General features: G+C 37.8%; 1 protein-coding gene across 2 annotated transcripts in view; it reads right to left on the reverse strand.

Annotated features, from left to right (window-relative positions):
* Nucleotides 1-13362, reverse strand: part of CDC37L1 (cell division cycle 37 like 1, HSP90 cochaperone) — a 39575-nt gene that overhangs the window by 22027 nt on the left and 4186 nt on the right. The window contains exons 1-2 of one of the 2 annotated variants that reach the window (XM_001365047.5): nt 4929-5252; nt 232-513 (exon numbers count right to left, since the gene is read on the reverse strand). In XM_001365047.5, the coding sequence (XP_001365084.1) occupies nt 232-513; nt 4929-5060 (414 nt within the window). In that variant the 5' untranslated portion in view covers nt 5061-5252. Of the gene's footprint in view, nt 1-231; nt 514-4928; nt 5253-13362 lie in introns of those variants that run through there. The other variant, XM_007499532.2, reaches the window with a different exon arrangement.

Here is a 13362-nt window from a genome sequence, read left to right on the forward strand (position 1 = left end):
AGCGATCATCAAGAACTGGACACCTCAAATTCTACTGGGGAATATTTGTTACTGATAATGGCTGCTATAAATCTTTATTTAAAAATGGGAAAAAACACTGGTAGATAATGAATACCATTTTGTTAATATAGACTTTCTGATAGTAAGAGATGAAATATTCACAAACATACATATAAAAGTGTATCATTGATAGTTTTTGCTTTGTTTGTACTCCTCAATAAAAACTTGTACCTTATTAAAAACATCCTTGCTAATGGCATCCATGTTCCACAAACACATTCTCTCTCGCTGTACAAGAGCTTCTTCTTTTTGTCTCCACTCTTCTTCCCTTTGCCTCAGTTCTGACACTGCTGTTTGTGCTTTGGCATGTTCCTGATCCAGGGACTCAGAGTTATGCAGTGCTAAGCTACCAAGTTTTTGCTGAGCTTCAGCTAGATTCCATTTGCATGCTACAGAGCTTTTCACAAACTCTTTCTGCTTTTGGCAAGCCAGTTCGATCCCTTGGCTATACATCTGGATGGAAAACAAAACATTACTTATAACACTTGAAGGAAACAAAGCACATATTTCTGTAGTACAAACATAATTTCACTTTAGACTATTTCAAAATGGTAAGATATTTTCAATTTTCATTATAGAGATTACTCAAATTTCCAAGTCAGTTTAACTTTCTGAAGTTTGCCACAGATAATTATAGGAAAAAACCTCCAAATACTGCAGCTTTATCTTATGCACAATTCATTCAACATTCAGTACATATGACCTTAGAGTGTTCTCTTTGACATGTGTACTAGATGTGATGTATTCCCAAGTATTAAAATAAAACTGTTAAAGTGCAGGACTTTTTTGTAATCTGTACAGCAACACAGGGCTTCATATACAGTTTGGTCTCAAATATTTGCTTATTTTCTTATAAAAATTAAAAGTAATGGATAACAGAAGCCTATAATTTCTTTCTATAATGAAATATACCAAGAAATATAAAGAAATAATTCCTTCTATCTACATACACACATGCAATGCAATCAGTCATTAGTGACAAGTCTTTTATTCTAAAGTACAACAGCATACATGTATATATTTCTACTTTTGTTTGAAAAAGGTTTAAGTGATGCTTTCATTTAGTCCTATTAGAAGATTGAAACTGTAAAAGCAGTTTCTTTTTTTAAGAAGGTATGCTGAAGGAGTCAGTAATTGTTTGATCAGTAGTTGTCCTTCATTAATGGTAAATTACTTGACCAAATATGCTCCATCAACTGCAGATTATCTACATTTCAAATAATATGCACCTTGAAAAGGTAAGGGATTCTTCAAGAAAAGCCTCTAGCATTGCAGTTTCTGGCAACCTTGAAAGATAGTACTAACAAGAATGCCCTCAAGTCCAGATGTAGCACTCACTCACTACTTCAGGGTTTTGCGAATGTTCTCACTACATTTATATTCAACTACATAATACTTTACATATATGTAGCACTTTGCAAACTAAAAGCATTTTCTTCACAGCACTCCTATGTGAAGATAGTACAATATAATTCTCATTAAAAAGAAAGGTTAATGACTTGTTCACGCCAAGGCCAAACTATAATTGACATTTTCCAAGCATGTTACACTGGAGGAGAAAAAAATCTTTGTTCTTATTTAGTTATCATACCTTATAAAGAACTACTAATTATAGGTGAAATCTAAAAAAGGGAGGCTATTAGCATCAAAGTTTTAAATCAACTGTTCTTGGCTTGATTAAATTTCTATTCTATTTCTTTACATAACTGGAATTTGAAAACACCAACCCTCTTAGATACTTTGTATCTTCTTCATTGGTAAACAAAAAAACAAACAAACAACCCCCCCCAAAAGGAATTTTAAGACTAAAAATGTTTAAAAATATAGCAATTTTAAAAGTTGTAAAGCCAGAAAGGGAAACAAGCACCTTTAAATGTACTTATGTACATTTAAGTATGTACTTATACTTTAAATGTATAAAATAAATGAACCAAACTAACATTAATCAAGCTACTTTGTAAATTAAAGTATCATCAATAGGGCATTTCAACCAAATAGTCTGCTGTGACTTACAATTTCAATCTCAGTATTACCACCTCCCCCCACACCAAACAAAACAGATTTTCTTTTTTTTTTGGAGGGGGGGGTAGGGAAGGGACAGACTTTCATGAAAACAACCTCTTTGAACTGAAATTCCATTAAGAGACTTTAAAAGACCGATTCTTTTTTGTGCCTGCAAAACTAATTACAGAAGTTGCTGTGCAATCTTTTTTTCATGAGATATATATGTTACTTTTCATACACTGGATCATAATTAATTAGTAGAGTACTAATGAAACCCATCAATTTTTGGATACTGTCTTCATCTGAATAATGGCATAAATTTCTCAGCTGTTCAGTAACGTCTATGGTTGTAAAATAGAATTTTGGTTTGTTAGCTGGGGTGACTGGCTTCTTTGTAAGCACCATACTTTTAAATAATTTTTTTTATCATCATATTAAAATTAATTTGTGGAAAAGATACTGATTTTCTGTAAAGTATCTTTAAGGAATCTATTTCTTTTTGCAAAAATGATGGAAGGCAGAAGAACTACTTCATTTCACTGGAAATAATTACAATACTGCCTAGATTCTGGCCTGGAGAATGCTTCCCCAAACACTTCTAGGTAAGGACAAAAGCAGAATAAAATGTACTGGGACACAGAAAAGTATTTCACAGGGTAGGATTCAAGACATCTTGAAGGGTCTATTTCAGGTAGTGACTTGAATGGAATATGAGGCCAACATTGTAGACCTGCTGAGATTTTATATATGCTTTATATAAAAAACTGCAAAATGCTTTATATATATGCATAGATGTATTTACACATATTGTCTTATTTTATCCTTTTAACAATTCATTGTGGTAAATACTACAAAGGATTTATCAGTCCCTTTTACAGATGAGAAAATTGAGGCTCAGATAGAAAAAAGGGGCCGTGGCAAGATATTTTCATAGAATATCATGAAAACTATAGTCAAAAATGTTATGAAAATAAAATGACATTGGCCATTTAAATAATGGCATCATGTAGTCTGGTAAGATAATCAAAACCTGGGTCATAAAAATGAGTCAGATGTCAAAGAAGATTCTTGAAATTTTATTACAATTTTGATCAGAGAACCAGGAGACTAACATTTCCTTCCATTAGTATCAAGTTTCATTAAAGTGATCAGGGAACCATTCAAAAATGAAAAGACAATTCAATTTTAAAATCTATGCATGGGAGGGGACAGCTAGGTGGCTTAGTGGGTTGAGTGCCAGGCCTAGAGAGGGGAGGTTCTGGGTTCAAATGTGACCCTTGGGCAAGTCACTTGCCCCCCCCCCCCCAATTGCCTACCGCTCATAGCTCTTTGACCTTGAAACCATAGAAGGTATTGGTTGCAAGACAGAAGGTAAGGGTTTTTTAAAAATCTATGCAGGTTAATAAGAAAATAATGATAGCAATCTACTAAAAGCTTATATGGAATTATGAGGAAGGGTGCCTCAGCTTCTTTAAGAATGTGATTCACAGAATTTAGAACTGGAGGGGATGTCAGCAATTATCCAATCTAATTTTCTCATTTACAGATTTATTTGCCATTTTAATTGCTTGCCCATAATAATATATTCAAACTCAAGTTTTCTGACTTCAAATTCAGACCTGTTTCCATTATATATATAAAACTAAGAAAGGCTGCCATTAAACTGGCATATTGAACCTGACTTGGCTGGTTGTGCCTCACTGTAGAATCACCCTATCTTTATTTTTGAAAACAAAGCTACCAAATTCTTACCTCCCACTTTTCAGAGAAAGAGCAGCCAAAGTGAAAAGGCATGTATAGCATTGCCTAGCAGGGTGGTATGTGAGGGAAATTGGTACATGCAAACTGCCCACCTGACACAGGGGCATTAGTGATCACTTAGTAGTCCAAGAACCTCTAAGGTGTCTACAGATAGATTTCATTAGATATGTTAACTTAGTGGGGGGGAGGGGAAGGGGGGGATTACAACTTAGTATAAATGGTTTCCTTTGAAGTTCTATGTATTTTATTTTATTCATTTCAAAACATTAACCTGAGAAGGGGTCCACAGGTGAAATCCAATCTGCCAAAGGTGTCCATGACAAAAGAAAAATTAAGTACCCCTGATCTAATCTAATCCACCAAATTTAAGAGATGAGGAAACTAAGATTCAGATATTAGGTGACTTTCAGTCTAAGGTAATACATAGCATATTCGGACCCAAGGCAGGTCAAATCAACTTCTTTTCCTTATCTGACACTACTCAAAAAATCAAAACATGTTTGCTGCTGGGGATCCAGGTCACTAGTGCATTTTCCCCATTTCACTCGCAGTTTCTCAGTTTAAGATGAGAGAGGCAGTTCCCACCGCTCTTCAGAGGTGGATGAGTAGCCAAAGTGAAAAGGTGCTTATGTGGGCTCAGAAGTAGCGGAGAAGGGTAGGGGCCGTAAGCTTGTAGAATTTGGAGCTGAAAAGGTACCTACTGCAATTCTTTTATTGCATACATGAGGAAACTGAGGCCAAGGGAAAGGAGACGATTTAAAGGACTTAGAATGGAAAGGGACCTTGAGGGGTCTCCCAGTCCAAGTCGTCCACGCCCCCCCCCCCCCACCTCCATCCACCAACCGCTCCGGCACAGTCCCACAATTAGGAAGCCTTTCAGCTGATCCAGGTCCTCCATTAGATACCCACCCCTCCCCCCTCCCTCCAAGAGGGAGGGGGGGTGGAATGAGCAGAAACCTGATGCAGAGAAGAGCGATCGGGCGGGGACCAGGAACAGGGGGAAATGGTGGGGGGGAACAAGATGGGGGGCGGTGACCCTCCCGTCTCCTCCCCAACCGGGGGTCTAGCAGACCCTCTCCCTCCCCCCAAGCTCGCCCCTTTACCTGGGGGCTGTCGCTAGGCGGCTGCGGGAAGCGGGAGGAGCCAGGAGACACATCTAGCTCCGTCTCCTCGTCAGCCTCCTCGCCGTCCCGGGGGAGGTTCCAGGGTCCAGGCGGCGGCCACGGCCGCTCCATAGCCCCGCTCCCCCCCGCCCGGCAAACCGCCACCTTCAACGGCCTCCCGGCGGACCGGAACCGGCTGCCCTGCAGCCGCCGCCCCCGGTGGGGGGGCCGTTACCCAGAATCCCTCCGCTGCGCGCGGAGACGCCAGCACACGCCTAGCGCCTGGCCCCGACCCCCCGGCGGAAAGAGACGGCCAGAGTTTTAGTGGCGTCACTTCCGGCAGTCTACCTCGGGATGGTGGGGAGTACTGGGGGAAAAGGGAGACAAGCGAGGGAAAGGGGCGGGCGTGTAGGACGAGAGCTAGATCTGTGGTTGGCGAAGGGGGAGGAAGCGGGGGGGGGGGTAGGGGGGAGAGGGTGGCTGTTTTCCTCCAGTTGCAAGTCATATCACAGAGTGTCTTTATAACTATTCCTTGTTTACGTCTCTTAGGGTTTCTGCAGACCTTTTCAACTGCAATCTTAGACAAGGGCGACTCCGCATCATCATTATTCTTATTACTAATGATCTTGTCCACAAGGTCCAAAATATCTATAATAATAATATAAAGTAATCATTACAATAACTCTTACAAAATCCCTTTCTATCAATACTGTGAGATCTGGTATTTCCCCTCCCCTTTTGCAAGTATCATTCCAGTTTTACAAATGAGGAAACATACCCAGAAGTTAAACATTAACAATAACGACTTTATGCATTAATAAGATTAAAACAGATGACCTTTATGTAGGGTTTTAAGATTTACAGAGAGCTAGGCGTTTGACCCATGCAATCTTGTGAAGTAGCAAAATGGAGCGCAAAAGGTGCTTAAGAAACTGTTGCATCACTTTCTAAAAAGTTGCACAAAGGGGGCAACTCTTGATGCAGGGATTAGTGGCTTCCTAGGCTTTTAGTGCCACCAACTGGGGGAACAATAGTGAGTTTTCCAACGAGGTTAAGAAGGGAAGTAATAAAAGGAAGAAAGTAAGTGACTTGGTTAACAAAATAAGCGGTCAATTGGGGGGGTGGTAGTGGAGATTTTTGCAATAAAATTAAAATCAATAAACATTAAGCGCCTACTATGTGCAAGGTACTGTGGTAAGGGCTGAACATAGGGAAAAAAAGCAAAAGACAGTGCTTTCAAAGAGTTTACAATCTCTAAGAATCTGATAGTCAAGATATAAAAAAAAATTAACGCAAAAAAAGTCATTCCATAATCCCCCTTTAAAGGCTATGAACAAATAGTTCTCAAAAGAATTGTATATTATTAACAACTATATGAAAAATCACTCTAAATCACTAATTAAAATGCAAATAAAAATTCCTCAGGTGTCAAAGATGACAAAAGATGGAAAGTGTTGTAGCTCTGAATTCAATGATTTTGGAAAGCATTTTGTAATTTTTCTAAAAATGTTCATACTTTTGACCCATAGATCTCATTGATAGATGCATACTGTAAGGAATTCAAAGGCAGAAAGAAAAGTCATGTCTACCAAAATGCTTAAAAAAAAAAAACCAAACTAAAACAAAACAAAAAAAAAAAACCCAACTTACTCCTGTGTTAGAATTGATATTCCTATCCAAACCAGAGGAACTAGGATTTGAGCCCAGGATCTCCTACCTCCCCAGGCCTGGCCCACTATCCATTGAACTACTTAGCTGCCCCATCAAAATATTCTTAAGGACACTTTTTGTAGTAGCAAAGAACTGGAAACAATGTGCATACCCATCAATTGGGGAATGCCTAATGTATTTGTTTAATTTAATCAACTGTCACTGTGCTCTAAAAATTGCAAGTATAGGGGGCAGCTGGGTAGCTTAGTGGATTGAGGACTAGAGAAGGGAGGTTCTAGGTTTAAATCTGACCTCAGATACTTCCCAGCTGTGTGAGCCTGGGCAAGTCACTTAACCCCCATTGCCTAGCCTTTACCACCCTGCTGCCTTGGAAAACACAGTATTGATTCCAAGGCCGAAGGTAAGGGTTAAAAAAAATAAAAAATAAATAAAAATAGTAAGTATAATGAATTCAAAAAGACATGAGAAGATATGAAATGATGCATAGGAAAGTAAGCAGAATGAGAAAAATGATACACAATGACTATGAGAAATAAAAGTGGAAAGATTAAAAACATGAAACTGAATGTTGTATAATTATAATGACCAAGACTAGCTATGGAGAAAAATTGAGAAAGAGCATTTCCCTCACTTTGTATCAGTGAAACAATATGGATGTGGAATGTTGCATATATTGTCAAATGGATGTATGTATTGTTTAGTTTTGCTATATTTCTTTCCCCTCTCCTTTTTAAATCTTCATTTCAAGGGAACCTAGATTGATTGCTGAGTAGGAGTGAAGGGACAGATATATTCAGAAATAAATGTGACATAAAACCAAAAGATATCAGTAAAACATTTTAAAAAGAAAGTAAGTGGAAGATCAAGACTATAAGAATAGTAATACAAGAAAGAAGGTCAGAAATAAAAAATACATTTGATGAGGAAAATGGGGGAGAAGAATGTAAGAATTTCACTAAATAATTTCTTTAGTGGAACCATAATTCTCATATTTGAAGTCAAATAGTCATGTTCTCAATTTCCAGTGGCATTTTTTTCAGAAGTCATAGTACTTAATTATCAATTATGAAAAAATATGGTTATTGGCAGTTTCTTCTACCTTCTCATGTTCCATTAATTTCTCAAAAATAGTTTTGGGGGCAAAAACACAGTTTGCCAAAAGCAAGTTCCGTAGGTTTTTGTTGTTGTTGTTTATAGTTCCATGGGTTTCTGAAGCATACGCTAGCTACATTGCCTAGATAAATGAACAGATATATTCTTCAATATTTCAAGGGCTTGTGATTTTATCAGTGGAAATATTCCTTCCACTGCCACTGATTGAAACTCTCTACAACTTTGTAGATGGCCTTCAAGAGCTGTAATTAAAAACAAAAACACAACCACACTAGTGTGAGGATAGGATTAACTCTCCCCAGGTCCATTTTTAGCTAATCAAATTAAGAATTTAAAGCACCCTACTTAACCATTAGGTAAGGGATCACACTGCCAAAGGCCACAAGCACTGCCTCTCCTCCTTGGGCAGTACTAGGCAAATTGAAAGACTACAATTAGTTTCTATGGAGAGGGGGAGAGTCAGGAAATGATGTGGAAAAAGGGGTATAACAAGAGACCAACATGGTCTAGGACACCATTCCTTTCCTGATGAGAGATTGGCTGGGATTCCTGTCTTAGCTTTGGAGGAGATGCTTTCCCTTGTAAGAAAAAACTCTCCTTACAGATATACTCAGGGTAAAGGGGGGAGAGGCACAATTATCCCCACACCATGGATCCTGCCTTGGCTTGCTGGGTGAGTGGTTCAGGCTGTGGAGGAGGTTGCATTGGTGTACTTCTGGCTGAAGACTCCACATGGAGGTTAAGACCTGAAGAAGCCTCCTGCCAGGATGCTAAACTGGACTTTACTTCACTGGAGAAGCTCTTAGAGCTGGTAGGCTTATTAAGAATCTGTCTCTTTATCTGCATTTCCCACTTTCACTCTTTCCACCTCTTTAAAAGTCATTTTGACTTAAGCTGTAATATTTTAAAATTGGGTACCACAATATTACTTTATAACTCTCTTATTGAGTCAAAACCCCCAATTTTAATCCTTATACTAGTCAAACTGTTCATATCTATTCTGTTGCTAAGGCATGTTGATTTCACTACTGTATTTTTTAATATATTCCCTTCTCTCCTCTGATACTATCACCACCCTGATGCAAGTCTTCATCACCTCAAACTGCATTATTAGCCAGCTGGTTTGTCTGTCTGTCTCAAGTCCTTTCTCACTCTAGTCCATCTTCTATTCAGCTGCTAAGGTGATTTTCCTAGAGCACAGATCTAAGTCACCCCCATATTCAATATACTCTAGAGATTCTTCATTATTTCTTGGATTAAATAAAAAATCCTCTGGTGCTCAAGGCCTTTCAAAACCTAGGCTTTCTCTCCCTTTTCCATTCCTTTTATACACTTTATATCCCACAACACTATTTAATCTAGTGTCATGGGCTTCCTTGTTGTTCTATGGAAAAGATACTCCATCTCTCAGCTCCTGGCATTTTCTCTAGAAGTACCTTATTCTTGGAATGCTCTCTTTCCTGATGTCCATCTACTGACTTCCCTGGCTTCCTTCAAACTCCAGCTAAAAGTCCACTTTCTACATGAATCATTTCCTAATCTCTCTTAATTCTAGTGCCTTTCTTCTGTTTATTTCCTGTTTATTATGGATCTAGCTTGTTTGTAAATATTTGGTTGTTTCTTATCTCCCCCATTAGATTGATATCTCCTTGAGGGTAGGCACTGTCTTTTCCATCACTGTATCCCTAGCACTTAGCAGTGTCTGACACATAGTAGGTACTCAGTAAAATGCCTATTGATCAGCTGATTAAAAGTCTTCTAGATCCCATATTCAGGGCCACCTTCATGTCTTTATGAAGATAGGGACTTTAGTTACTATATTACCTATGAGTAATAATATCTGACATTTATGTGGCACTTTACAGTTTACAAAGCATTTTCCTAACAACCCTATGAGATAGTATATAATAAACTTGCCATATGAATATGGGTGTATATATATGTTAACATGAATATAAATAGTTCCATAACTGGAAAACACAATTTTTCCCACAAGATAAATGAGTTGATTTATTTTGGGGTACTTATTTATTAATTCATTTGTTCATTCATTTATCTATTTTGGGACTAGGTCTTTCTATCTCGTATAGGCTAGAAGTGAAGCTGCCACCTCTAGGTCTTGTTGGCATAGAAGCTTTGATGTAATAGAATTGTGATCAGGTGGCTTATTATATTGGAGCCAGAATCAGTTCTGAAATTAGATAGCTGGATAGTTGACAAATGAAAGCAAGTCATTCAAATTTGGAATAATGTTACTAAATCTGTAACTGGTATGCTTGTTGTTTTATCAGTTCAGCATGTAAGCACAGAGCCTTCAGATGCCAGTGAGTCAAGGGACACAGTAAAAAGTGTCATATGTCTCCTGACAGTTGGATAAATAAAAAAACTATAACATATTTCCTATCTCTGAATTCAGACTCCAAATAGTTTGAAGACAGCTAAAAAGTATTTACCTGAAAATTAATTCCTGTCTTGGGAATAAGTCCTTATTAAGGATACTTGAGAAGTTGGTTTTGCTAAAGAAATATTCAGGTTACTTCTCCCTTTTGGTATAATCCAGGAAGAAAAGTAGAAGACTACTGTTTTTATAACAATAGGCTTCTTTTTCCCTTCTACCTTTGAATGACAGGTACATAACACAGCAGTTTTCTCTATTCATATATTGGGCTTAGCAGGCATTTTGTACTACTTTAGCACATTCAAGGGTTTTCTTTGGAGGAGTTTTCACATTTAGGGAATCTGCCAAGAATCCTCTTTTTAGATTTATTATTTTGTAATGGGAAGAAACTGGATTATTCCAAGTATATATATTTTGGATATGGTCTTGCATAGCCATATTTTAACCTAGGAATTTCACCCAAACATTGATGTAATCTAGTTTCTAAGAATCCTATCATCATAGGATTTTGAGTTAGGAGGGACTTTGGAGATCATCTAGTATAATTTTCTTAATTTGCAGATGAGGAAACTGAGACCCATTGATATTAGATCAAGAAAAGCAGCTGGGCACAGGCCAATGAGCTCTTCATCATATCCAGTTATAGTACTTGACTAAGTTTAGTGTTTAGCTTTATTCTATTCTTTTTCTTGAGGCTACAATTAATTGTCATGGAAACTATTTCAGGAAGACTAGACATATTCTTTTTTTTTTTTTTTAACCCTTACCTTCCATCTTAGAATCAATACTGTGTATTGGTTCCAAGGCAGAATAGTGGTAAGGGCTAGGCAATGGGGGTCAAGTGACTTGCCCAGGGTCACACAGCTGGGAAGTGTCTGAGGTCAGATTTGAACCTAGGCGTTCCCGTCTCCAGGCCTGACTCTCAATCCACTGAGCCACCCAGCTGCCCCCTAGACATATTCTTTAATTACCATTAAAGTTTTGAGCCAAGGACCAAGCTAAAGAAAATCAATTCAAGACATAGGAAAGTGAATTAATTTATCCCAAATAATGGTAGTGGTAAGGAGGTTTCAGTTATGCTAATACTAATAAATCCTCAAAATAAAATCAGGTGGTATTATTTTATTAAATTGAATGGAATGAAAAATATTTATTATGATACATTAAACAACAATTTCAAGAACCTGGATGCAAGTGTGGGTAGAAATGGAATAAGACAAATCTGGGCTTAATGTAATAAAAGCTTTTTAATAATTACAGGTATCCAAAAGGATTGTTATTAGACTAGACTACCTCAGGAGGTAGCAGGTTCCTTCTCACTGAAGGTCTTCTATAAAAAGCTAAATGACTACATGTTTGGTATGCTTCTTTTTCAGATTGTGGTTGGACTAAATGCCCTCTATGTTCCTGTCCAATTCTACACTTCTGAGATGCTGGTTTAGAACAGAACTTTGGAGCTGTTTTAACCATTGTTACCACATAGAATTAACTTTGTATAGGAACCAAGATCTAACAAGTGAAACCAGTGGGATAAATGAAAAAGAGAGGGCCCATTCTTATGTTGCCCACTAAACAACATGGAGGGTGGGGAGGTTTTCCATTTCCTATAGTTCATGTAGTATTTCTGATATTTACTAGAGATAACTGGCATTTTTTAATGGATTTCTTATTACATGGTAGATAGGATGAGAGAAGATAGTCAACTATGATGTCACTGGTATGAGTTTAAAAAAAAAAACCCTTTACTTTCTGTCTTAATAACAACTCTAAGACAGAAGGACAAGGGCTAGGCAATTGGGGTTAAGTGGACTTGCCCAGGGTCACAAAATCAGGAAGTGTCTGAGACCAAATTTGAATCCTGGTCCTCTTGACTCCAGGTTTGACATTTTTCCACTGAGTAACCCTGGTATAAATTACTTCTATATGAGGAAATTCCCTATATCAGTGCAGGTTGGTACTTTTACTGCAACAAGAGTCCTAAAGGTTAAATGATTTGATCAGGGTCATACAACTTTTTATCCATTAAGCCACATGTTGGGGGATGGGGTAAGTGGAGGAATAATCACAACAACAAATAGTGAAGCTCAGATGAATTTGTTTTTGCTTATTTTTGGATTTGATTTGTCTTTCCTTTTTTTTGGTTCTTTCTTTTTTCATCCCAATTATTTCCTTTTAGTATTATTTGAAAAAAAGCTATACGAATTTTTCAGGGGAAGGTGCTATATTAACTTAAATTGATGATCCTATGAAGGCTGAAGTTCAAGTTCTGCCTTGGATATATTCTGGTTCTGTGACCATTGGTAAGTCACTTGATTTGTCAGTACTCTTAAGGGACTTTCTGAGACTATAACTTGCAGAGAAGATGTTGGCCTGTATTGGCAGATGGTGTTTCCTCACCTGGAAGTTTCCTGTGAACCGGAGGTTCAGGCTCTATTGCCATAACATTCATATTTCACTGGATAACTATTTGGAAAATTTCCACCATTTAAAGTTGACTCTTTTTAATTAATTTCCTAAATGAAAATGGAGAATCAGGATATGTGAGCAAGAAACAGGTAGATGTCACATCCAAGTTACTGTTTACAATGAGGGAGTTTATTCAGTGCTGCAAAAGGGACCCCAGGGACAGAGGGTTAAGCCATCCTAGAGAGGGTGAAAAGTTAAACACTGGGGCTGCTTCTACATTTATTTACATGACAGTGATAGCTACCATGGTGCATTGACTGCTTTGTAAAACTGGGCAGAAAGCAGGGTGATTCTACCCCTTATGTTGGTAGTTTGTCTTTGTCAAGATCTTTGATTTTGTTGGCATGTGGAATTTTCAGTGAAAAAACTCTACCAGTACAGATCAGCACTGATTTCCTGATTTATTTAAAAGAGTTGCCTAGTGCTATTGGAAGATTAAGTAACATTCCTCCAATATGGTGAGAGTCAGAACTTCTTCCTTCCTTCCTCCCTCCCTCTTTCCTTCCTTCTCTTCCTTTCCTTTCCTTCTCTTCTTCTTTCCTTTCTTTTCTTTCCTTCTCTTTTCCTTCTTTCTTTCTCTTTCTTCCCTTTTTGTATTAGAATCAATACTAAGGCAGTAAGGGTTTTTACAATTGAAGTTAACCTGGGTCATACAGATAATAAAGTATCTGAATTTTTTAACTCTTTTGAATTTGAACCCAGGACCTTCCGACTCCAGGCCTAGCATTCTCCTGTGCTACCTACCTCCCACTGAACTCAGGGCCTCTTGATTCCACGGTCAGCTTT

The sequence above is a fragment of the Monodelphis domestica genome, chromosome 7 (genome assembly GCF_027887165.1).
Source record: "Monodelphis domestica isolate mMonDom1 chromosome 7, mMonDom1.pri, whole genome shotgun sequence".
Classification (NCBI taxonomy): domain Eukaryota; kingdom Metazoa; phylum Chordata; class Mammalia; order Didelphimorphia; family Didelphidae; genus Monodelphis; species Monodelphis domestica.